This window comes from Megalops cyprinoides, chromosome 7, assembly GCF_013368585.1.
Source record: "Megalops cyprinoides isolate fMegCyp1 chromosome 7, fMegCyp1.pri, whole genome shotgun sequence".
In the NCBI taxonomy this organism is placed as follows: Eukaryota; Metazoa; Chordata; class Actinopteri; order Elopiformes; family Megalopidae; genus Megalops; species Megalops cyprinoides.
Genome location: NC_050589.1, coordinates 3,560,569 through 3,583,913, shown reverse-complemented (window position 1 = coordinate 3,583,913; position 23,345 = coordinate 3,560,569). Strand labels below are relative to the sequence as shown.

Below are 23,345 nucleotides of genomic sequence, written 5' to 3'. Positions count from 1 at the left end.
TAATGGAACAGTTCAGAGGTCAAAGATAAAGCAAACGGTAGTCAGCCTCTTTTAATGGCAAAGATCATGGGACCACTTAAATGCCCACTTTCTGCATCATTAACTACCAGCTGGCTTGTGTGTCTACCGGATAGCTTGTATCTTGTCTGGCCAACTACTGAAACCTGGTCACGCAGCGCTTCTAATATTGTTGACTCCTTATATGGCTTTTTGCTTGTGTTGTACTCCGCCACACTTGTAAGCCGCTTTGGATAAAAGCGTCTGCCAAATGAATGAATGAATGTAATGTAACGTTAACTGATCTGGAGATTGGCTTCAGTTCTAACCATCAGACATTGGGAGGCTCTGCTCTGTGTCATTCAAGTTTACTTCCTGTTTCATATCTAAAACTGATACATACGGCAGACACTAAACAAAGGAAATGACATACTAGCTTTCTATGCTTTTTGCCTCTTTATTTACCTGTTTACCTCTTTTTTAATCCACTTCCTGGATGAGCTTTTAATTGATCAGGACATATTGATGCACCACTTTAAATGAACCATGGATACATGGATACTAGTGGACCAGTAGGGGGCACTCTTCCCTTTAGCCTAATTAACTTCAATGATCCAGTGCAGTTACGGGGGGCGCCGAGCTATAGAATATTATGTCCCTCAGATGAGACACTAATCTGAGGTCCTGACTCACTGTGGTCATTAAGGCGTCTTACGACACTTATTGAGAGAATAATTACAGGCTCTCTGCATCTCACCATACCGCCCCTCTACGGTCGACTGCCTGTGTAATCCCCCTGCATTCCTTCACTCCCCGGGTCATCGCTGTGAATGAGACATGAGTTCTCCTAGTAAAATAAAAGTTAAATAATAATGAATGGATAGATAGTTGAAGCTGCCTGCCTTCTCATACGGTGAACTGCAGTTTCCCATGTGTCTCTGCCCTGCGGTGCTACACCTCAGAGAGGCCCTTGTGTTTCCTGTTCAGAGCACAGTGCCCCGTTAATCATTAGTATTGATTGGCTCTGCAGACGCCCTCTTTCAGGGCTACTTACATAACTTACATTCGACATGTTAGCCATTTGGACATTTTACTGGAACAGCTCAGTGTGAGCACCTTGCTCAAGTATATCAGCCTCTGTAGCAACACACTTATTAAGTAAATGGTAGTCACATTAAACATTACCTATTAAATGTACATAATAGGTCTTTTCAGTCAGTGACAGTCAGGGAGGTGCAGTCCACTACAGATCTCAATGACTGTATCACGCAAGATGCTTGTTTAAAAGGTCACAAGTTAAAATGGGCAAATTTCTGCCCTGGGGCGACTGAAATGTCCTATTACAGCTTCGTGGTTTTAAATGTCACCGATGGGAACAATTCCTGTCCTACGGGAACTATTTAAGGACTCCATTCTCTGTGTAAACCACTTTTCCTCTTCCCTCAGGACTCAATCTGAGGAGCCTCTGAGGAAGGAGCGTGCAGTTAGACCCAGCTGCAGCGTGAAAGAGCCGCTGCCGATCCCAGCAAAGAGGGGACCACTGAATTTGGGGGTTTCCCCCACAGCCCCCTCAGGGTGGCACAGCTGGTCCTGTCCACTTTTGGCTGCCCCGCCCCGGCTCCGCCCCAGGCCCCGCCCCCGCCCCCGGCCTCCCCTCTCTCACGGCCTTGACGCGGCCCCCGCTGCAGCGCACGCACGCAGTTACCCACGCCCTCCGTGTGACTCTGGCCCTCCGCCGGCCACCAGCCCACAGGAATGCGCAGCGCTCTGGCCCCCACGCTGCCTCCCTCCGGGCTCCTGTTATTTTCATCCTGCAGTGGAACCTCCCCCGCCATCCAGCTTGCCAGCCCCTGCACAATGAGCTGCAACCTCAGAGACTGACCTTCTGCAGGCAGACACAAAACCCCGCAGAGCTTTGCCCCTTTGCTCGGGGTACTTTTTTAACTCAGCGTGCACTCAGAGCTGGGGAGAGTCCAGGTATGAAGAAGTTAGTAGAGCTCGCACGCAATTATTGCTCATATACATCTAGATATTGCTCCCATATTCGTTACTGTAGAGACAACACTTCACAATCCCTCACAGTGTCTTTGTCAGATCAAAGCGAAGTCATATGATAGTACACAGGACCCGTACATATGTACACCCATACAGTGGCAGTCGGCACTCTTTTAGGGAGTTGCAGGAAGTAGGCAATGCATCATTTAAAAACAGTAAATAGAATTCTGTAAGTCTTTACAAGCTCTGCACCAGACTACAGTGGATGTGTGCATGAACTTTGTACACAAGAGGCTGGTTATGACCATTTGTAAATAAAGTGTTACAGTGCTAGATGCCCTGATGCTTAAATGCCACATAAGCTGCACACCCAGAATTTCACTACTTATGAATTGCCATCAGATGAATCTGTTTTTATCTGGTCCTGTACAGGTAGGACCTGTAGCTTCTGCAGCAACACTGAAATAGCATGAATAACAATGAAAGGACACCAGTGAAAGAAGAATGAAGTCCCGGGTCATGGACAAAAGCTACCTCCTCAGCCTTGGAAAGCATGTTCTGCACAAACAAGACCTTCAACGAAAGGCAACTCAAATGCACCCGCTGTAGGCCTGACGATTACTTTCCCCAACCAGAAGAGGTCGTTCAGTCACGTTTTTGTTTGCCTGTCCGTCTCTATAATGTTACCAGGCAGACTGGTTTAATGATTGCCTAAGACCCAGGGAATAAATGATTCGATATTACAGGCTGATACAACAGCTGTTAAAGGCACGCGCAAGAACACACTCCACTGGACTGCCAGTCTAGTTTCCATTCAGAGTCATTCCAGTTTATTGGTAAGGACAGAGGTCGGTTGGCTTGAAAATGAAGGTCTGATCTGCAAGACAAGGGCCATGATCTGATATACTGCAAGCACATTTCAGGATACGACTCCTGCTTTTCTTTCTGTCTGTAGGAATTTAACTCTCTACTGAACATGTATAATAATAATAATAATAATAATAATAATAATAATAATACTTTATTTGTATAGCACTTTTCATACAAAGAATGTAGCTCAAAGTGCATTATATATAATCATGCCAGTTTGTAGGGATTTCTTGCTTGCTTTCTGCCTCACCTGATACAACAGTCCTACCTAATATAGAACCAAAAGGCTGTCCTCACCATCCACAGGAATTATTAAATACAGAATAAATCAACAGCAGAAAACAGCAGAATCTGGTTCTGAACAGAGAAACCCATTTTGACATTTTGACGGTGTTCATATGGTTTAGAAATTTTGGGTCGGTCCCTGAGCGACGGCTTGGAGAGCTGAACCACAGAGGTCCCACTGAGGTCACAGAGGGACAGGAAGTGGGTCTGCGATTTTGTCCTTTCTCTTGCTCTCTCTCTCTTTTCATCTCTCTGTCTCCCTTGTGCTCAAAGTCTATCTCCCTCCCTCTCTCTTCTTCTTCTTATTCCCTCTCTTTTATCTCTCCCTCTTCCTCAAAAATCTGTCCCATCCTAAAGACAGGAAGCATTCCGTACATTCTCTCATTTTCCTGAGGGGTGGCCAGGGAAGAAAAAAATCTAAACATTCATCTATCTTTTTCCTTCTTCGGAGACCACGGGCAGCTCTGTGACAGGAGTCCTGGAACAAATGGCCATTTACGCTCTGTTTACGAAGGAAAGCCCATGCTCAGGCCCCTCCTCTGCCCCTCTGAAGAAAACAAACCAGATAAGATTCTTTTCATACAAACTTTCATACTCCTTCCTTCCTTCGTTTGTGGCAATTTGAAGGACACGCTAAGGTGGAATTCATTCCTCACAGTTTACTAAAGCCTGACTTCTGACGTAGTGAACGCCATACTGAAATGATTATTCAGAGCCTCTTCTTGCTGATGTACCCACTTGTTCTATTTGTACACCTAAACCACCTCAAAGCTGGAGAAGTGTTTTTTTTTGTAGAGCAAATGGTTAATGACTTCATGCTAAACACACAGTTCTGCAGACAGTTGTGCTGGGTGGCAAAATGTCTTGGAAACAGCCCGTGACTTCCAGAAGAACAACAGAAATAAGAACACACACTCACACACACGCACACACACTCACACACACACACACACACACACACACACACACACACACACACACACACACACACTCACACACACACACACACACACACACACACACACACACACACACACACACGCACACACACAATCACATACAAAACAGCAGCACAGCTAATTTCCTCTGTTTTCAAAATGCGCCGATGGCAAAGAAGGGAAGGTGACTCTCCCAAACTTCCTCTTTAAAAGAATGAAGTCGGTTAAATACTGGTTTCAGTTCTGTAAGTACTGCCCTTCATGTTGGGCCCTGGAGCTGTGTGGACACAGAGAGTTTATTCACCTCCCTGCTTGGGTCTGAGATGCTAGCTGCACTGCAAAGGAACCTGCATTCCCCCTCAGATATCAATAGGTAGGTGTGCAGTCATAATTCCACCCAACCTTTCTGTACCACCTTACTACGGTGTGTTTGTTTGTGAATCAATGAGCAAAGTGGCTCCACAGATCTGTGCACTTCCACTTAATCTTATGATGGAGGAAAGATTCCCTGTTGACTGAGTTTTTGTTGTTCCCATTTTGGGGAAAAAACAATGGCAGCATATGATATTGGTAGGGATGAGCCCTTACAGCTTAAACTTGCCGATTTCCGCCTGATCGACCTGGGTTTGGGGCCAACAGACTGTGGCATCAGGGACTGGCTAACATTCCATTGGGACCCATGTCAATTAATTGTGCAAACGCCTCTGCCTCACCTTAGGTACAGCTGACCTACAGCTTCGGGGGGGGGGACTTCTGCAAACAAAAGTGCAAAAAATCTCTCTGTCTCCTTATTCACATTCGACTTTTGACCCCTGGCTGCTGAGGCAGGTATTTAAAGCTGGCAGTGAAGCTCTTTTGTCCACCCAAGGTTGATACATTCTGAAGTATGCAGTGAGGCCTGAATAATCCCCAGCCATTCTCCACACAGGCAGGCTGCTGCTGCCAGGGGTCGGACTCTACGGGAAGCAAAAGGGTCACTTCGGGCACGATTCCTCTTTAGCAAAGAAGGAAGCGTAAAGTGCCCCAGCTTCCTCAATGACACTAGCATTTATGGGCAAACATACTCGGCGGGAGAACTATGAAAAAAAGGAAACATATTTGGTAAAGAGGCAGATTCACTATGTCATATCCTGGTTACATTCCCAGTCTTTTTATTGCTGGGACCAAATGTGTAAGCAAGCATTTAAAACATCTGTGAAATGAGGACATGCTAAAGTATTACTGATTGAAGAGGACTGAAGCACCCAGCCAGGTTAATCACTATTCTCTCCCCACTCCCTGCCCTCTCTCTCTCTCTCAGTGTGTCAAAAACCCACTCTGCCATTCTCAGTACATATAAGTAGCTGGCGTTAATTCCACGACAACTGACCATTCTTAACAATTGATTAACTTACTGTAATTTTAATTGATTTTTTTATATTGTTAAATAACAGTAACCGACAACATTGACAATACTGAGAGTCCAGGGGGCGGCAGCACACAGAGCTGCCTGTGTTGTTAAGGTCATGAGAAGGTTAGGCGCTGGATTCCCTCCACTCTGTGTGGCAGAGACACCTGGGGATTGTGAATGAAAGTGAACGTGCACCAGTCACTTGATTGTCACACTCAATTAACTCTGTGAGGACGGGGTATCGGGTGGAGCCAGAGAGGCAGTAATCTCAGGTGTAAATCCAGCGGAGCCCACGCTGCAGATTTCTCTCCCTGCAGAGGGAGTCGTTCACAGTGCGAGGGGAGATCTACTTTGTGGGGGGTCAGAGGGCGGCAGTCCACGCCAGTGCAGCCCCCGCGCTCAACAGCCAATGAGAGCTCGACTCCAAATCCACCGTCCAATCCCCTTCAAATACTAAGTGAAATCCCTGACAAACACTGCACTGACTCCGAGAGGAAGGGAGACTTCCACAGCCGGATCAAACCAGACTGCCCCCCCCTCCCCAGCAGAACTGCGTGGCCGGTTAATGTTTACCCATAAGGCATTGTGTTGATGTGTGCCGTGGGTCCATCGGGGCAGGCTGTGTGTGGTCTCCTGCTGCACCGTGTCGTCTGCCCCTCAGATTAACGCTCGAGACGAGAGAGAGGACACTTCTGTCTCCATCTGGCCCACCCGTGCTCTCGAAGGCAGACCCCAAACACACACTCCCGTGGCCACCAATTCCGTCGCCCCGTGTGTGTATCCTGACCTGATTAACCATTACTGCTTTAATCCTCTTTCAGCCCCTATAAAGACGGCAAGAGGTGGAGTGGAACGTGCACCTTGAGTCTTTCAACACAACACTCCCTTCAATAACAGACAGATGCTGTACCTAAACTGCAATGCCTTATCAAACACTGCAACCTGGCCGAAGACAGGCCTCTCGGGCACGTACCTGTGTTTTAATAAATGATGAGTTCTGTCAGAATTAAAGAGGCTGGGGGTTAATGACGACTCTTGGAGAGGGCTCATTAGCGGTTAGCCTGTGGAAGGGGGCTCGGAGTCAGCGGGGTGCTGAGTGTCTGCGGCCTTTAAAGCTTTCGCCAGCTGTGCGGACAGATGGACGGAGGGACCCTGCGCTAATCAGCACCTATCAGTCTTGGACTGTGCAGCGCTGTGCTAACGAGCAGGGCAGGTCCAAAGCCATTCACAGCTCTGTGTGTATGTGTGTGTTTGTGTGTTTCTGTGTGTGTGTGTGTGTTTGTGTGTTTCTGTGTGTGTATGTGTGTGTGTGTGTGCGTGTGTGTGTGTGTGTGTGTGTGTGTGTGTGTGTTCCTGTGTTTCTGTCTGTGTGTGTCCATGTGTGTGTGTGTGTGTGTATGTGCAGGTGTGCGGGTGCATGTGTGTGCACGCGCCTGTGTATGTTAGTTATGCATGTATCTATGTATGTATCAGCGTATTTACTATAAATTAAAATGCATTTCAGGTTTTCAAAATATCTCAGAGATGCCTACTTCATTCTGCATACCTTAATATGTAACTTATCAAATTAACCATGCAATATATGTAGCAGAATTAACCAGTTATACATACTTCCTGATTTTCAAAAACATTAATGCTAAGCCAGAACAAAAAACCCCCCACAAGGTCCCCCTTTGTTTTGCTATAATAGGACTAATTATATTTTTTTTCCCAAGCCGCTTACAGCAGTATCAAACAAATTAGTCCTGAAAACACGTTAGTGTGATTAGAGTGTGCCGAGTCTTATCTCCCCAGATGTTTCACACCTAAAAGGAGCCAGACTCAGTGAGAGGAACCCTCAGTAAATTACACCTCTTTCTCACACACCATCCATTCATGTTTTAAGTCACATCAGCCCTGGAAACCCGTACGACAACGTTCACATTTAACGCAAGACTGTAACAGCTCTGGGGTTCGCCCAAATAACATGAATAACCGTGTGAAAGGATGTTTAAAATGTGGTGTGTTTATAGTTCGCTGCATACCAGCCCAAATATGTTACCCTAAAGCCCAAGCTCACCTAGTGAAAGTGTGCGCTTACTTAAACCGACACGCACACCATGTGCTTAACGGGCTTAAGGGTGCTTTTATAGTTAAACTGGTGGTACTGTTTAAAGAAGCGGGTTATACATGGGGCCTTAAAGGAGGAATGCGAGTTATGTTTTAAGGTAGTTGCGGCAAGAGATATAATTAGTGTCCAGTTTATATCTGCACATTGCAAAGTACCACCTTGAGACGGATTCAACCCCAAAATAGGCTGCTTCGTAACTGTGTCCCATCCGTACACTATCATCTAGTGAATCCTGTGACATTTTAGGCAAAAAAGACAAATCAAGCTACAGGATGTTTTTTCCCCAAAATATCTGACTGTTGTCTTGTAGAGAAGACTATGCCTGCTAAAGTAAAGCTCTCCGCATTAAAAGGTATTTTATTTCACTCTCATTTGCTGTTGATGCTGTTGATCAGTCCCGCACTGTGCAAACACATCGTTAGGAACACAATGTGCTTCGCCTCCCTCTCTGCTGTGCAGACCTGTTAGACTCGCTCTTACGTCAGGATGCCGCGGACCACATGACCCGGAGGAGCCCGAAGGAGAGGAGCAGCGCTCCGACCCGCTGGACCGCACTCCCCGCATCTCCTTCCACCGCCTCTTCCCAGCCTGCCTCTCCGAGAGCTCAGCCCGGTTGCTAGGCAACGGCTAATCAGAGAGGGAATGGGAAAACCCTTTCTCGCAAATGGGCGGTGAGCTTACGGCAACCTCTGTGCGTCACGCACACACGCACACACACACACACACACACACACACACACACACACACACATGTGCGTGCGCGCACACACACACACACACACACACACACACACACGCATAAATCCATGCATAAATCCACGCATGCATGCACACACACTGCATCAGACACGCGCGGTGCGTGATGCTGATTGGTGACCAAGGTTGTCACATGACGCGGAGAGTTAGACTCTTCAGCTCAGGGAAGGGTGGGTAGCTCCAATCGGAAGCACAGCATGTGCGATGACATCACTCACTGCACATTCATATTCCCCTGCCACGGCTTGAAAGAGGGGGAACGGGTATCTAACAGATTGCCTCAGGGCAATCAACAGCACTGGAGACCTACTTGCTCTGGGTGGAGACTGCACCAACATCATTATTATTTTTGCTCTGCTTTATGAGGGAAAAATGGAACCAGACACAAATGTACATTATTCACACAGCCCAAAATACCCATTCTTGTTTTATATCAAATGCACAATATTATTGTTACTACTTTTAGTATTACTAATATTAATAATAATAATAAAGGATCACATTCTGAATAACATGGATCAGATTTGACTGTGAGTCCACAGAGAGAGAAAAAGCACTGAATACACTACAGGTACAGCACAAAGAGGCTGCAGCAGGAGTATGAGCCCAGGCCGACAGCGTAAATATAACACAACTACATGCAAATTTAGAAACGTGACCCGAAGCGGTCTGCGGTGCAGCAGGAAGCTGCCAGAGCAGCTAATGTGTTTTCCCAGAATCCCCCCGCTGTTCTCAGTGTGTCCTGCCGTCCTGTCTTCCGACTGCGCTCCGCGGAACAGCACAGCAGCCTTTAGCAGTCTCCCTTTCCTCCGCGCGACACCGCTCACCTCCGGAATGTTCCGCCACTGCCCAGACGGATCAGATCAAAGCAGAGACGCTCTTCAGAGGAGCCTCTGACCGATGCTCTGACAGCCACTTTAGAACGGAGGCGGGTCACAGCGTGCCGTCGGCACCGGTAACTCTCAGACTGCAGCAGGAGAGGGGACGTGGGACTCCGGGACAGAAACGCGGGACCCGGCGTTAAAGGTGCAGGGAATCAATCTGTTGTGACTGTAGGTGAGGGAGGGTAAGGCTCAATGGTGCGTGAATGAAAAAAGAAGACAACAAAGGCCTTCGGAGGAATTCAATTGGGTCAACACTCACACAGGATAAGGCCAAAGCACTCGCACAGGGTAACGCAAAAGCACTCACAGAAGCTATGGCTAAAACACTCACACAGGGTAAGACCAAAGCACACACACAGGGTAAGGTCAAACCACTTACACAACCTAAGGCTAAAACACTCACACAGGGTGAGGCCAAAGCACCCACACAAGCCAAACCTAAAACACTCACAGAGCATAAGGCTGAAAACCTCACACAAGCTAAGGCAAAAGCACTCATTAAAGGTAAGGCTAAACCACTCAAACAAGGTAAGGAATAAAATAAACTCACACAAGTCAAGGCTAAAAAATAGTTAGCACTATACAGCTCAAGTAAGAAGATAAAACCAGCCTGTACAGTGCCACGTGAAATGCTATTCTTTCTTAGAATCAAGAGTTGCTTCCTGAGAAGTATCTAGTGGCTGGACACTTGATAGCCCTTTGGCCACAGCAAGAGGCAATACCACCACAACCTGTCAGGTACACGGAGGTCTGGAGACAGGAAACTGGCTTGCTTACACAGACAACACGGCAGACGGATCCACAGTACACCAAACAGCAGCAGCTCTGCAGTACTGTAACTCAGGTCAGCAACACTGTAGATTCTCAGTGACGTTCATCAGACACACAGCACCACAAAAAGCAGCGTAAATCAAAGGCAGATAGCCCTGCAGGACCCTGCTTCTGTGTGTAGAGTCTGTGGAATAAGGTTAGCCGTGAGACTGCTGTCAGATTCTGGGACTTCCGGCCAGATGTGAGCCAATGTGGCTGGGAGGGGGTGGTGAGAGTAGCTCAGGTCAGGGTCATGGGAAAGTGGGCGGAGCTTTAACATCTGCTTTTAATGAAATGAGACCCTTTGAAATGCAGGCCTTTCCATACTCAGCCTGTGTGATGTACAGGCTGGAAGCTGGGGTTGGAGTGAGTGCACCGTTTGGGTTTAGGGCTACAACAGCAGCTCTCTTCAGAGGATCATTTGAAGCAATCCACTTGTATGTGGGCTGGTCACCCACACCACACTGTGGTGTTTCACACATTCCTGTCCTATCCTATCCAAAGTAGCGACCCCATCAGTGTGAGGTAGGAGTCAATGTTTTGCATGCCTGTTATCAGCACCAACTCCCTGCATTCCCCCTACAGCACCGTGGGAGTGACATCAGGGCATGGCTGAGCCTGTTGGCATGCAGAGTGCATTTACCCGGCCCCACTCCACTGACCCTGCACTGCCACGCTCTACCTGACGTCTCCTCTGTCACTGAGTCTGGCTCGGAGAGAGAGCCTCGCCTCCTCTCCACGTCATGCCTCGTTCCCGCTGGTGTCGCTCTCTCTCGAGGCGATCGGATATCACAGATCAGAGGAGACATGCCCGGGCTCTGCCACAGAGCTGATGCACCGCGCTCCTCAGGGGGACACGGGGATCAAACAGCCTCAATCAACCACCCAGCCACGTGACCAGCGCCGTCTCAACACTGCAGAGCTGCTCCTCGAAGCTGGTCCCAGGTCGGGGGGGGGGGGGGGGCGTCTATTCGTGGCGCGTTTTACTCCATCACCGCAGGAGGACGGCGCAGGGAACCGGTTGGCCGAGCCTTTTGTGTGAGTGACTCACGCCCAGACGGCGAAGGAGCTGGCGGCCGTCGAGCTCTCTCACAGCCGGACACTCCCACACCCTTGAGCCCGTTGACTTTGCGTGCTGGGAAGGCAGATTCACTTGCACGAAACGCTGCCAGCCTGCTAACCTGAGCGCAGGGGATTAGAGGCTAGGTGAATAATCGGCCAGGCTTAAGCACCCCGGCTGGATCAGGCAGCCCGCTATAGATAGCAGCGCTTTAAACAGCGACCTATTTTTAGCAGGGCGGAAACGCCACGCCGTGAGGCAGGGCCTTCTGGGATGCGTGGGACTGAGGATGAGCTGGTGCTGTGGGCACCCGGACCTCCCGCTGCTCTGCACGGCAACAGTGCCAGCCTGCCTTGACCCGCCCCGAGGGTGTGTTTTCATGACACTGACGATCTCTGTACTCAGCAAAACAAGGTTCAGCAAGTGTCTCTAACGCCTGAGGCTTAAGGACTGCAAATAAGAGGCAGGCAGGCAGCATTCAGCTGATGCTGCTGATGAACTGATTTTCACTGCTTCTGAGTAGAGTGACTTGCAAGAAAAAGTATGAAAGTTACACCTCCTCCAGAATTCGTGTGCAATTCCCTGATCACACAGACCTCCAACTCTGCTTCAACAAGCATGTGTGTAGTGTGTGTTTGGTATGTGTGCTGCTTATGTGTGTGTGTACCTGTGATGTGCATATGCTTTCTGGTCTGTACGGGTGACTGTGAGTGTGTTGTGTGCAGTGCGTATGTGTATGTGTGCTTACATAGTTATTGAGTGGGTGGTGTAAGTCTGCTTTGTGGTGTGTGTGGAGTGTGTCTGTATGGGTGTTTCCATACATACGAAGTATGTGTGCTTTGTGTGTGCATGCGTGTGCAGCTTGGGTCTCTGGGGTCAGCGTGTGCTACCTGGAGCGGCTGTTTACTGGCCCCGCTTGAACCTGAGGCTTGATGTTGTTCACACCAGTCCACTGACAGTACGAACCTCAGCGGAAAACAAAACAAGCGTGCGCTCCCTCTGATATCAGTCCAGCAGATGCTTGAATCTTCCTCCCGGAACACACAACGTGATTGTCCCAGTGCAGGGCGTTATTTACGAGCAGAGTGGCTCTCAGAGCCAAGAACAGCGTCCGCATCTCCCCTGCGTGTCCTGCCGGCCACTGCCCAGCTGGATAGCTCTGTTGTGTGGGGAGTGCGGAAGTGGCAATTAAACGGTAATGAAATCAGGCCGTTTTCCCGAGGGAGACAGTGGAAGGCAGAGGCGTCTCGGGCTAAGAGCAGGCCTCAGAGCGGCACGCACCCCTCGGTGGGCCCCGAGACACAGACGACACTGTGCCTTCCTCGCCACGCTGCTGGAGGCCCAGCCCTGGCACAAAGCCTCTTTAAGTGAGCCCAGAAAAGCTGATTCTGGAGCACAATTTCCAGCACAAAGTAAGGGCAAACACAGACATCTGACAATGTCAGAAACTTAATCCTTAATAGGAAATGGGAGCCCCTGAGGGATGTGCGGGGCACTGAAGAGGGCCGTGTTACGAATGCTGATGTAGAGGGGTACAGATCCTGCTGATCTGGGGTGCCCCTCATTACCGGGGCACGGGGGCAAATCCAACAAGCTCCCCCTTGGTCAGGACCCCCCATTCCTCTGCCTCAAACGTGCTCACAGCAGGTGGCATGCAAATACGCTATCTAGCTGCCCAAGAACCATTCCGTGACCCTCTCACCACGAGGTAACACAGGCACATATCTAGAGTGAGAAACACCAGGGGTGAAAAAATTTCAGAATTTATTACAACTGCTGACGGGAAGCAGAAGCTATCTTCCACAGTACGGGGCAAGTGAGGTCCTGGAATGACAGCCACCAAACAGCGGAAAAAAGCAAAAGATCAAACAGCCCAAGAATTATGGGCTGGATAAATGGATTATTCTCATTATTCTGAGCTGCTTACAGGAATAAAAGGCTTTGGGAAACGGTGATGGTTTTTGTTCCAAACTGTTTGGATAGACAGAACAGTCACACAATTCAGGAACAGAAATGAACTGTGGGGCTAGATTTGCTACCTCACAGGTTGATGTTTGTTTATTTTCGGATTTCCTGTGACGAGTTCTTCAAAATACTTTTTTTCCTCCATATCCGTCTCATTAGGGTTTACAGTTATTAGCTACAATGTAGCACTGAAACACACATGCACAGCCGAACAGGTTGGCTAGCTTTCCTGCCAGTCAGTGCAAAGATAACACTGCACATCTCTTTCAAGTCTTTAGTTCTTGTGGGGGCCAATAATAGCAGAGGATGCTTTATCTTGCCTTGGCTTTCACACCAGTGTAATTTCACAGTTGCAGCCGAGGTGGTACTGGTCAATATGGCCCTTATCAAGATGGGAACTGGTTGGCTTGTCTGCTCTCACACGCGCAGCGGAGACCTGACCCTCCGTCTTGCTGTTAATGAAACGCAGGGCTTGCTGGGAGGGCACTGTCATGCCCTGAGCTCCAGCAGATATGAGGTGACCTGGAGATGGGGAGACTGGCTGCTAAAGACAGCAGAGAGTAGCCAGGACGGGGGTTATTTATGGTGTGATATTTCCTGGCACTATAGATGACCAGACAGGTTATTTCCCAGCATAAGAGAGGAACAGACAGGTTATTTCCCAGCATATGAGAGGAACAGACAGGTTATTTCCCTGCGTATGAGAGGAACAGACAGGTTATTTCCCTGCATATGAGAAGAACAGACAGGTTATCTCCCTGCATATGCTGTCATAGAAACAGATCACCCTGTTTATTACGGAACTATGCTGTCAGAGAAACAGATTACCCTGTTTATTACAGAGGTGTAGTGTCATAGAAACAGATCACCCTGTACATTCTGTAAGTCTGGTGTCAGAGAACCAGATCACCGTGTTTATTTCTGTAGTGTGGTGTCACAGGTCCGTGGGGATCCTTTGGCCTGTATAGTGGGAGGAATTGGAGCCAGCCAAACAGCAAGAGAGTGCCACAGGCCCCTGACCTCCACACGCATCCTGTGTGGTTTCCCTGCTGCTGGGCAGGAGAGAGGGAGTCAGCACAAAGCCCTCCTTTTTCAGCCCCGGGCCCAGCTGTGTCGGCCTCTCAGAAGACCGCGCAAGGCACTGGTGCTGACCAGGCCAAAAGCGGCTTCTCCCCCTCGCCCGCTTCCCTGCTGACTGTAGCTCAGGTCACCTCCGGCGGCCCGTTCCAGCAGACTCTGTCTCTGTTTACACACACACACACACACACACAACCTCTGCTCCTTCCTCTGCAGTTTGGACTAGTGCTAAAGCAGCATCACGTTCTGCACACTGACAGCCACCTAGCACAGCCACCCCTGCCTGCCGTTACTGGCCTGTAGCCTTCAAGCTTAAATACTGCACCCGCGGTGCTAACTGCCAGTTTAAAATTACAGCGTTCTATCTCGTATTTTTGTCAAAATTTGTTGACACAAAAGTGATCATTTTTAAGTCATTTTGCTATCCAATAGGGTTAAATGCCTTCAATTACATTTTAAAACTTACATATAATAGCATATAATAGCAAACGCTACAGTCCAGGACTTGAAAATTGTAAACAATGATATCTTGAAACTATACTATCCAAAGATAGAACCCTTCAATTCTAGCCTCTCATAATTTTCTCTTTCATTGTAACCTGTAATATCCTCCCTCTCTCTCTTTCTCTCTCTCTCTGTCTCCCCATCCTTATCTCCACCTGGCAGGGACTTACTGATTTCCAACGGACAGCCACTCATAGGCCTAATCTCGGCCAGATGTGGGCAGCTGGGATGAAGGCACCAGCAGCTGAGATCTGAAATGGAGACATGGCCCGGGAGCAGGCCCGGCCCATAACAGCCCCCGGGAGGAGGGCCCTCTCAGCAAGGCAGTGTCCTGCGCTGGATATTCACTGAGGCAATTCTAGGTTAAGTACCTTGCCCAAGGGTACAACAGCAGTGCCCCACCAGGGAATCAAACTGGCAACCTTTCAGTTATGAGTCCTGCTCCTTAACCACTATACTACACTGCCTGCCCAGGGAAACAAACACCCATGCTAACCTGAACGCTTGGTACTGAATATGAAGGCCTCTCTCTGGGTTTTTATGTAAGACCCCCACTGCTTGGCAGAATGGAGTTGTTCATGTGGGGCCGACTTGTATTTCTTTCTTAGAGTTTGCAGGGACAAATTGAAAAGGGATACAATGTGTTGAAAAACATATTGTTTAATATAAACTTGCCCTCTTTCCCAGCAGAAGGCCAGACATTTCAGCTCTTGAATAAAAATGGACCAATTTTACATGGCAAACCCCGCAACAAAGGAAATGTACCTTTACATTCCTTGCTCAATGCCCTTATATGGTGTGCACAACAACATGAATAAACAGAAGAACACAGGAAATGTAAGCCATGTGGGACACCACTGGGGCCACAGACCCCACCTGACATCACAGAAGGATAAAGGACCTCTTCACAACCCTTTCCTCCGCTGTTTTATCCGGCCCTTTCGCAACACAAGCGAGGGCTCTGCTCGCCCCTGCTCTCTGTCCCTGGAGAAACGTAGCCTTAGGAAACCAGAGAGCACAAAGGCAGACATCTGAAAGCAGAAGTTCCATAAATCAAATGGAAAACAAGGCGGGTATTATTGAGTTTGCAGCAGTGGCCGGAGCAGCACTGAATTCCCCGCTTACACAATCACAAGCTTATCAGATGCGGCACCACAACAGCGGGCAGCAATAAAGCAAACTTTCGTTAATGTGTACCTGCACTTTCAGCCACGGGAGAAACAACAGCACGTCACCGCACTCCTATTTTGCATAGCCCTCTAAAACAAGGAATTTGTGGATCTGCATACTGCACACAAACTCAGCGACGCATATAATGTTTCATTTGAGCGTGTGTGTATGTTAAACTAAAGTAGTAAGTCCTGGCAGGATAAAAACAAAAATACAAAGAGAGTCACGTGACACCTCCTCGTTGTCATCACAATGCCACTGCCCAGAGCAGAGGAGATAACTATTATCAAAGTGGAACAGAAAAAGCTGAAGTTCCACCCGCAGCTGGGAGCTCTCTTTCCTTCTGAAGTTCTCATTACTTGCTCAGCTTCCGATCAGAAACCACCTGCTTCGGTCTAACCCCTTCTGTGGTGGTAAATTAAAGCCTGTGATGTGGACCGCAGCCAAGAGGCTCCCCATTCAATGAGAAGAGAATGACAGACAGCCAGCGGAATAGAGCCACTTTCCATTTTGACCGTTGCTGGCATTCAACCGCTGCCTCCGCGTCCTTATTTCTGCTGTCAAAATGTAATCGCCGGCGCATCACTGAGAATGAGGCACACAGCGGAATGTAAAGCTGGTGTTCACACAGCGAGGTGGCAGAAGTAGTGGTCACCCACATAACGGCGTTACTGAGGTAAGAGGTGGAGGGCTGGACCCAGGGGCACCGGTGTGCGTCAGCCCAGGGATGAAAGCAGCACTCCTAACACGCCGCAGTTGGAGCCATGCCTGGTGTTATTAGGGACAGGTCAGTGTACCACAGACAGGTGGCTTGCACTCAGAGCATTAACCTGCTTCTAGTAAAACCTGGGCCGGGTTCAAACTGCCATGTGGCGAGGGTGCGACTTCCATTCCTGCAGTCCATGATAAACAGCGTGCAATCTCGCCACAGCTAACATCTGAGGAGCAGCAACATGCCTGATGCACACCGTCGGGTGACTTCAGCCATGTTTTACAGAAGGAGTAATGGGGTCTGCACAGCCACGCAATACAGAGGACTGCCTTTGTCCCCTGGGGGAATTTCCGGGAAACTGGCTGACATCACAATGCCTGGCTTGCCACGCAATTTTGATGTCACCTGAGAAGATGACAGTTAGACCTGCCCATCCAGTCAGGAGATAAACAATGGCCAAATGAGATCTGGCTAGGCTAGGCAGACTCCATGTGCTGGTTCAGATAAATGACTACACTTTCTGCCAAAGCACTGCGATCAACACCCAGGCAGCTCTGGGCTCTGGGCTCTGGACTACGTTGCTCATCTGAAGGCACCGTGTGCGCTGTATATGTATAAATTCTGTGGTGTGCATGTAGAACTGTAAGGGTGATCTACGCATTTGCCATGCTATCAAAAGTAAACACCGAACAGCCTTTTGTGGAACATGCATACTCTGACAGTGACGTATGCATCTCAAATCAATTTCATGAATTTGTATGATAGGATATAAAAGCAGTGGATCACTATCAGCGTGGATGACTGGAAATTACGCAGAACAAAGCCAGGAGACAGGACATAATGAACATCTCATTTCATCCTGCACCCACAAAGGAAGCAGAACTAACTGAAGCCTTGGAGGAAAATTTATTTTAAATCAAGCTAATTTGGAAAGGCAATTAATTCCAGTAATGGTTCAAAGTCTTTCTGTACCCTGACAGTGGATTTCATCTCAGGCCAACAGAACATCTTCTTTAGGCTCTAGGCAGTAAACAGAGGGGCTATAGACTGTTCCCTGTACTGACCCAAGCCTATGGCCCAGTCTTTCTGCTCTTCCATCTGGAAATAGGGCAGACCCAAAGTGCTCATTAATGCCACTGAGCATCAGAGGGTTGGAAGCCGAATGTAAAACAAAGAGCACAGTTTCAGAGCAGAGTTCAGTTTCAGCCTTACTGCTGTAAGAGCTGTCACTGTTCTCTTAGACTGATGCCACGGATCAGTGTGATGCACTCTTGAGGTGCATAATAAGCAGACTTGTTACCTGAGGGCAGGGAGTTGGAATCCTAGATGGGACAGGTGTGTGACCTTGAACAAGGTGCTTGACCTAAACTGCACCCTCATTTGGAAAAAAATTAATCAATATATCAAATATACCAATATAGCATTACATTACATTACATGTAGCATTACATTACATTACAGTCATAATGTGATAATGGGAGCCAAACAGAGGTAGTGCAAGCTTGAACAAACTGGTGATTTTTGCTGGGATTTGGGGTGCTTTCCATTATAGTCAAACTTGCCTTGCACACCACCACTAACTCCCCTCTCCCTGTGCTGCATCGTCAGCCAGCTTGGTCTGATTTCATTTCCCTCAGCTGCCAACTTATGTCCTACCTTGGAGTGTATCTACCAGTAATCTCTGGTATGGAAACACTACACAACAATTGTGGCTGTTGGACGAGGCAGACAAATTTGCTTTGGAAGATGTGTCATGGGACAAAATCCCACTACATGATCAGGACAGAACCCTGCAGCCAGAGACAACAAACAAAACATTTATTGCAATGGTGCAAGCTTGCTGCTGAAGTCACGCAATGCCAAAAAAAGCATGTAATACGTCGTGGACTTAAGCAAAGTAATTAAAGTAACTCCCTAAAGGAAACGGTGTACATCAGATATACATACCAATCTAATAGTTTCCTCATTATCTCACTAACAGCTCGGAGGGTGTGCACACCAGGGGTATTAGGTTGAATTCCTGAACAGATTGTTTAACACTGTCATGTTTTTATCTGAAATCCTGTACGCAGAAGTAGTTCTGATTGGCTGCTGTGGGGCATCGTTTAACCACAGCGCAAACCGGGATGATTTTGGGGTCCACCCTTGGATCTGATACCACAGCTCAGAAAAGAGATATGTGACAGTTAAATGTTCTAATGGGTTGAGCTAACATGCTCACATAAATCAGTGACTTGGACAGCGAGTAAAGACTGGTAAGGACTGTCGATTGGTTCATTCAAGTAAGTGATTGACAGAATGTATTAGCTCCACCCACTATGTGGTTAAGGAAGACTTGCCCCCCCATTCAGCTTCTGAAATATTAGCAAAGGCTCCTTGTGGGCAGGCATGAAATATAATGAATATAAACAGCGTAAGAAAAAAAACATAGCCTGGAGTTCATGTGTTTATGTGGCATTGCAAATATGCACGGGCAACGGAAATGCAGTGGTCACGCAAAACTTTAGAGCAATTAGAGCAACTGACATCACTCACAGGCACAATGAAGCAGGCACTAAAAGTAGGAAAGCCCTGACAGTAACCTTCTGCTAAACCAGGGGATATGCAAAAATGTGCAAATTCCTAAAGTGTCAGACTGGATTTCCTTCAGTTACGGATGCAGAGTATGACAAAAGAGAAACAACTTCTTGGAAAAAAGCCTTTGGCTGAAATATTGAGGTTCTCTTTTCTCTTGCCCAGCAACAGTAAATAAAGGAAAGCATAGCTTTTTAAATAAATAATTTTGCAAGAGTGCATCCTTCCTTCTTTTTTTCATAAAGGATACGAGCAACGGAACACAAGAGCGTGGTGGGGAAAAAAACAGATTTCTAACCTCCATTGAACAACCTTTCGATCTCCTAATACGTTGCGGAAGTTAAATGTTCTGGTTGGTGTGCCAGCCTTAAAAAAAATGCAGAGTGAGAGAAAACGAGGTGGGAAAGGGAATAAAAGTGGCATTAAATTACCAAGACTATTGCAAATGGATTTAGAATTTTGGCAACGGCGAATGCCAAAGCTTAGCTTTCATTAGAATGCATACCAATCAGCCCACTGTATATCAAAAAGAACGATGGTTTCTTCCCAAACTGCATTTGCTGCTTGGATTCTGCAATGCAATACATAACTCTCTGCTAGTCATCCTCCCAAACAGTCTGCCAACTTAAGAATTATTCCCAAGAATAATATTAACAGCATTGGCAGTCCTACCACTCCTAATACTATTACTAACAACTCTTATTACTAGTATTAGAAATTGTTGTAGTACTATTACTATGCATTTTATCATTGGGAATATTTCTTTATTTGGCAGACTACTGGCACATAAAAGGATGCCTGGTCCCAGAATCTCAGGGTGAAATCAGTACACATCCAGCAAATGTCCAACAAATAAATAAAAAAAGGGGGACAGCTTTAGAACGTTGACCAGGTCGTCATCTTAACAAGCATCATGTAATTCCCGATTGGGTGCTTGTCCGCCCCGGCACAAAGCAGGTCCTGTTCTCTGAGTGGAAATGGAGTGGGGAACTCACTGGGGAGTGGGGGGGGACCCCATTCTCAAACGGCCTGCCCCGGGGACAAAAGAGGGTCTGTCTCTGCCCTGGCACAGGGGACCGCACAGATTTTGGGACCCAACCCCAGTATGGCTCTGACAAAAAAGACACCCCCCCCCCCCCCAACCCCCGACCAATTCCCACTGCCCTCCACTCAGAATTCTCAGATGGAACTTTGCGGTCTCTTAATTGGAATTAGTATAACATCACTGGCATGGTTGCTGTACTGTCCAATACACCAGTTCTCAATAACCTTGGAATACTTGCAGACATTCATCAGTGTCACTGTTAGTAAGGAAGGTGTGTGCATTTTCCTTCTAATATATTATACAGGCATTTGATGTCATCAGTAGGTAACACCCATGACTGCAGAATATATGGAGAGCAGTCACAGAGAGAACATTTTTTCTTTAAATGAAGCTTTTCCACAAAGTTATGGTGTGTGCAACCATGTAAATGTTTAAACCTCATGAACAGTAAATGTTTGTGTTTCCAAAACTCTCATATTGCCTAATGAATGAAATGGAGAATTGCTGCAGGCATCGCAGAGTTTCTAACAGAACGTGTTTGTCTGAGGCTCAGAAACTTCTCAATACGACCTAACAATCCCTTTCCACAGTTACCAAAACTAGCATGAACCAATACGGAGTCCCGAATTTGTAAAGTTTTGTGCATGCAAAAGTAATAATAAAAAAACACCGTATGTACCACACAGGACATATTGTTCACAATACGGAAACACGTCGTTGCTGCAGGATATAACAACCTGTGATAGGTTATCAGACAGAAGTGATGAGAATTTTCATGACGCTGGGACAAAATGTTCCCCCATCATTTTGTCAGCGCAGAACGCGTCATTGGCTGGGATCACGGTGCGCATTTTTTGTCAGTGTGTACGCATGTGTATGTGCGCTTGCATGTGAATGTGAGTGCGCATGTGAGTGTGTAAGACAGACAAAAGGGAGGAGAAAAACACTTTCCTTATGAGTCAGCAACTGCGTGTGTCGTCACACAGAGAGGTGACCTGTGACTTAAGAGTTCTTTACGGCACATAAAGCCCTGATAATTATATGCAGACAAATAATGACAACACTGACACTGTCTTATCAGTATCAGTGCAGGGACGCAATATTCGCAAAGTGATCTTACTAAAACCTATGAACTAGTATCACATGCATACGTTTCCCCGTGGTTTTAAGCTAGTCGTTTACGGCTTGGCTCTGGATGAGACACAACATATCTGGTAATACCTGGTAACTTACCTGGTAAGTGAAATTATTACGTATCGTAAAATTGTAAATTATAAATTTAAACAAGTAGAAATAAAGTCAACCTTTTTACACATTCTGTATAAAGAGATGTAGGCTGTGTAATTTCAATATTAATTAAGTATACAATACAATACATTCGACTATATAAACATTTTCTAATCGAGGTGGCAATAATCGTAACATTTTGACAGTCTAGAGTACGTTTTAAGCAATATGTCATGTTAACGTTACTTTTTCCTTAAAGGCAAACTCGACATAGCAGCGAATTCACCCTTATAACTTGAACTTCAAAATCTACTGAAAGGAAAATGGTCAACCGTTCAGTGGCAGTCAGAAATAAAATACAGCTGCGCGCTCGTTCTGGGCGCACACAGACAGATATATCTACCTGTTTTCTTGCCTGATCGTTTCATTATCCATACCTCTAGATTAAGGCTTCATTTACTTGTCAACGTGTAGGCTGTCACATTTCATGCCGAACACATTTCGCTAGTTTAGCTAGCATCGTAGATTGCGAGAAAGAAATGGACCCGAAATGGACACTCACTGTTTGAACATTTTTTCCATGTCTTTGATTTGTTTCCTGGAGAATTCCTTGAACTCGGTGTAGGGGTTGAACACTTTCATGCTGGGCTGGTGATGCTCTCCCACTCCGTCGTTCAACTCCCCCCGGCGGAGCAGCTTGGCTCCCAGTTCCGAGTCGGCGTTAGCCGTGGCCGGCTTCTCGCCTCCGTTTTCATGCCGCGCTTGGATCGCCACCGGCTCCTGTCCGCCTTCTTCGATCTGCAGACGCCGGCTAAGCTTCGATGTCAGCTCGTCAGAAGCCATGGTTTCTCAACTGAAATAGCTACAAAACAAATAATAAAACACTACAATTACATAAAAGGTTCCAGTGTCCACGGTCCATAGGCAACTGGCGTGGCTGTGTTGTTTAATGTTAGCGCGGGACTGGATGAATTGTAGTTCGGAATGAACAGTAGTGTCGAAGTACAGATTATCCACCTATTTGTACAGTACAATAAACTAATTCAGGCACCCCCCTCTTCCTTAAAGGGGCAGCGCTCGACTGCTGAGTCCAGAGCTGTTCGGTCCCTCGGAATGCACTTCTCCCTCTGAAAAGCGCATACGTTTCAGCATTCACCACGCCTTTTAAAGCGACGCAAGAAGCTGGAGATGCACGCACAAATGTAACCCTGATAAATACTGGCCACACAAAAATGAAATTGTGGGTGCTCTTTGATGTCACCGGATTAGCATTTTTAAGGGACTTGCCTGTGTATTTAGCACAAGGTATCATTCTGACTGAACATCCCAGCTTTATTGACGTTATTGCACCTTTTTGAAATAATCTCCTATTTTCTGGACCATACAGATTTTAATGTGGTTTCATTTTAATGCTTTATGTAAAGCTGCTAGACCACGGAAGGCATTTGTATAAACTAAAATAAGGGGGGCTTCACCATAATTACTAATATCAAATACACTCGGGTTGTAAATGTCAAGAATCCTGTGAAATGCACCACTCATAATCTCCCATAGACTGCTGTCATCAAATCCACAATACGACCTCCGCTGGAAGACTTCGGCATTACAAGACCGTCTGCGCACCTACATTTACGGGTTTATAATAAGGTATATACCTACAGTATATAATTTTGAAAAACACAAACGTATCCCTGTGTGGTCGTAATGCAATGACGAAGGTCTACTTTTTCCTTCCTCCTCTGGTTGTAGAGTACGGACGTTTCATTTTAAAGGTCAAAATTAAAAATTTTAAGGTCATTGCTCTGGTGATTTGATGAGTCATGGTAATTTTTAAGTTTCATGCTCAGACATACAGTATATTCTCTCATTAATTCTTCTTAACACTCACTGTCACATCTTCCAAAAAGAGATAATAAGGAAGTTTGAAATAATCAGTCTGTGTCCTCAGTGTATTGTATGGGCTTTTTTTTCCGTCA

The 23,345-nt window shown here is 46.9% G+C and overlaps 1 protein-coding gene across 1 annotated transcript in view; it reads right to left on the bottom strand.

Annotated features, from left to right (window-relative positions):
• The window catches only part of LOC118780559 (EF-hand domain-containing protein D2-like), a 32,147-nt gene extending 9,577 nt beyond the window's left edge, over positions 1-22,570 (bottom strand). Inside the window, exon 1 of the mRNA XM_036533128.1 lies at positions 21,932-22,570. Coding sequence (XP_036389021.1) covers positions 21,932-22,212 — 281 coding nt within the window. The 5' untranslated portion in view covers positions 22,213-22,570. The remainder of the gene's footprint in view (positions 1-21,931) is intronic.
• Between the last annotated feature and the right edge of the window lie 775 nt (positions 22,571-23,345).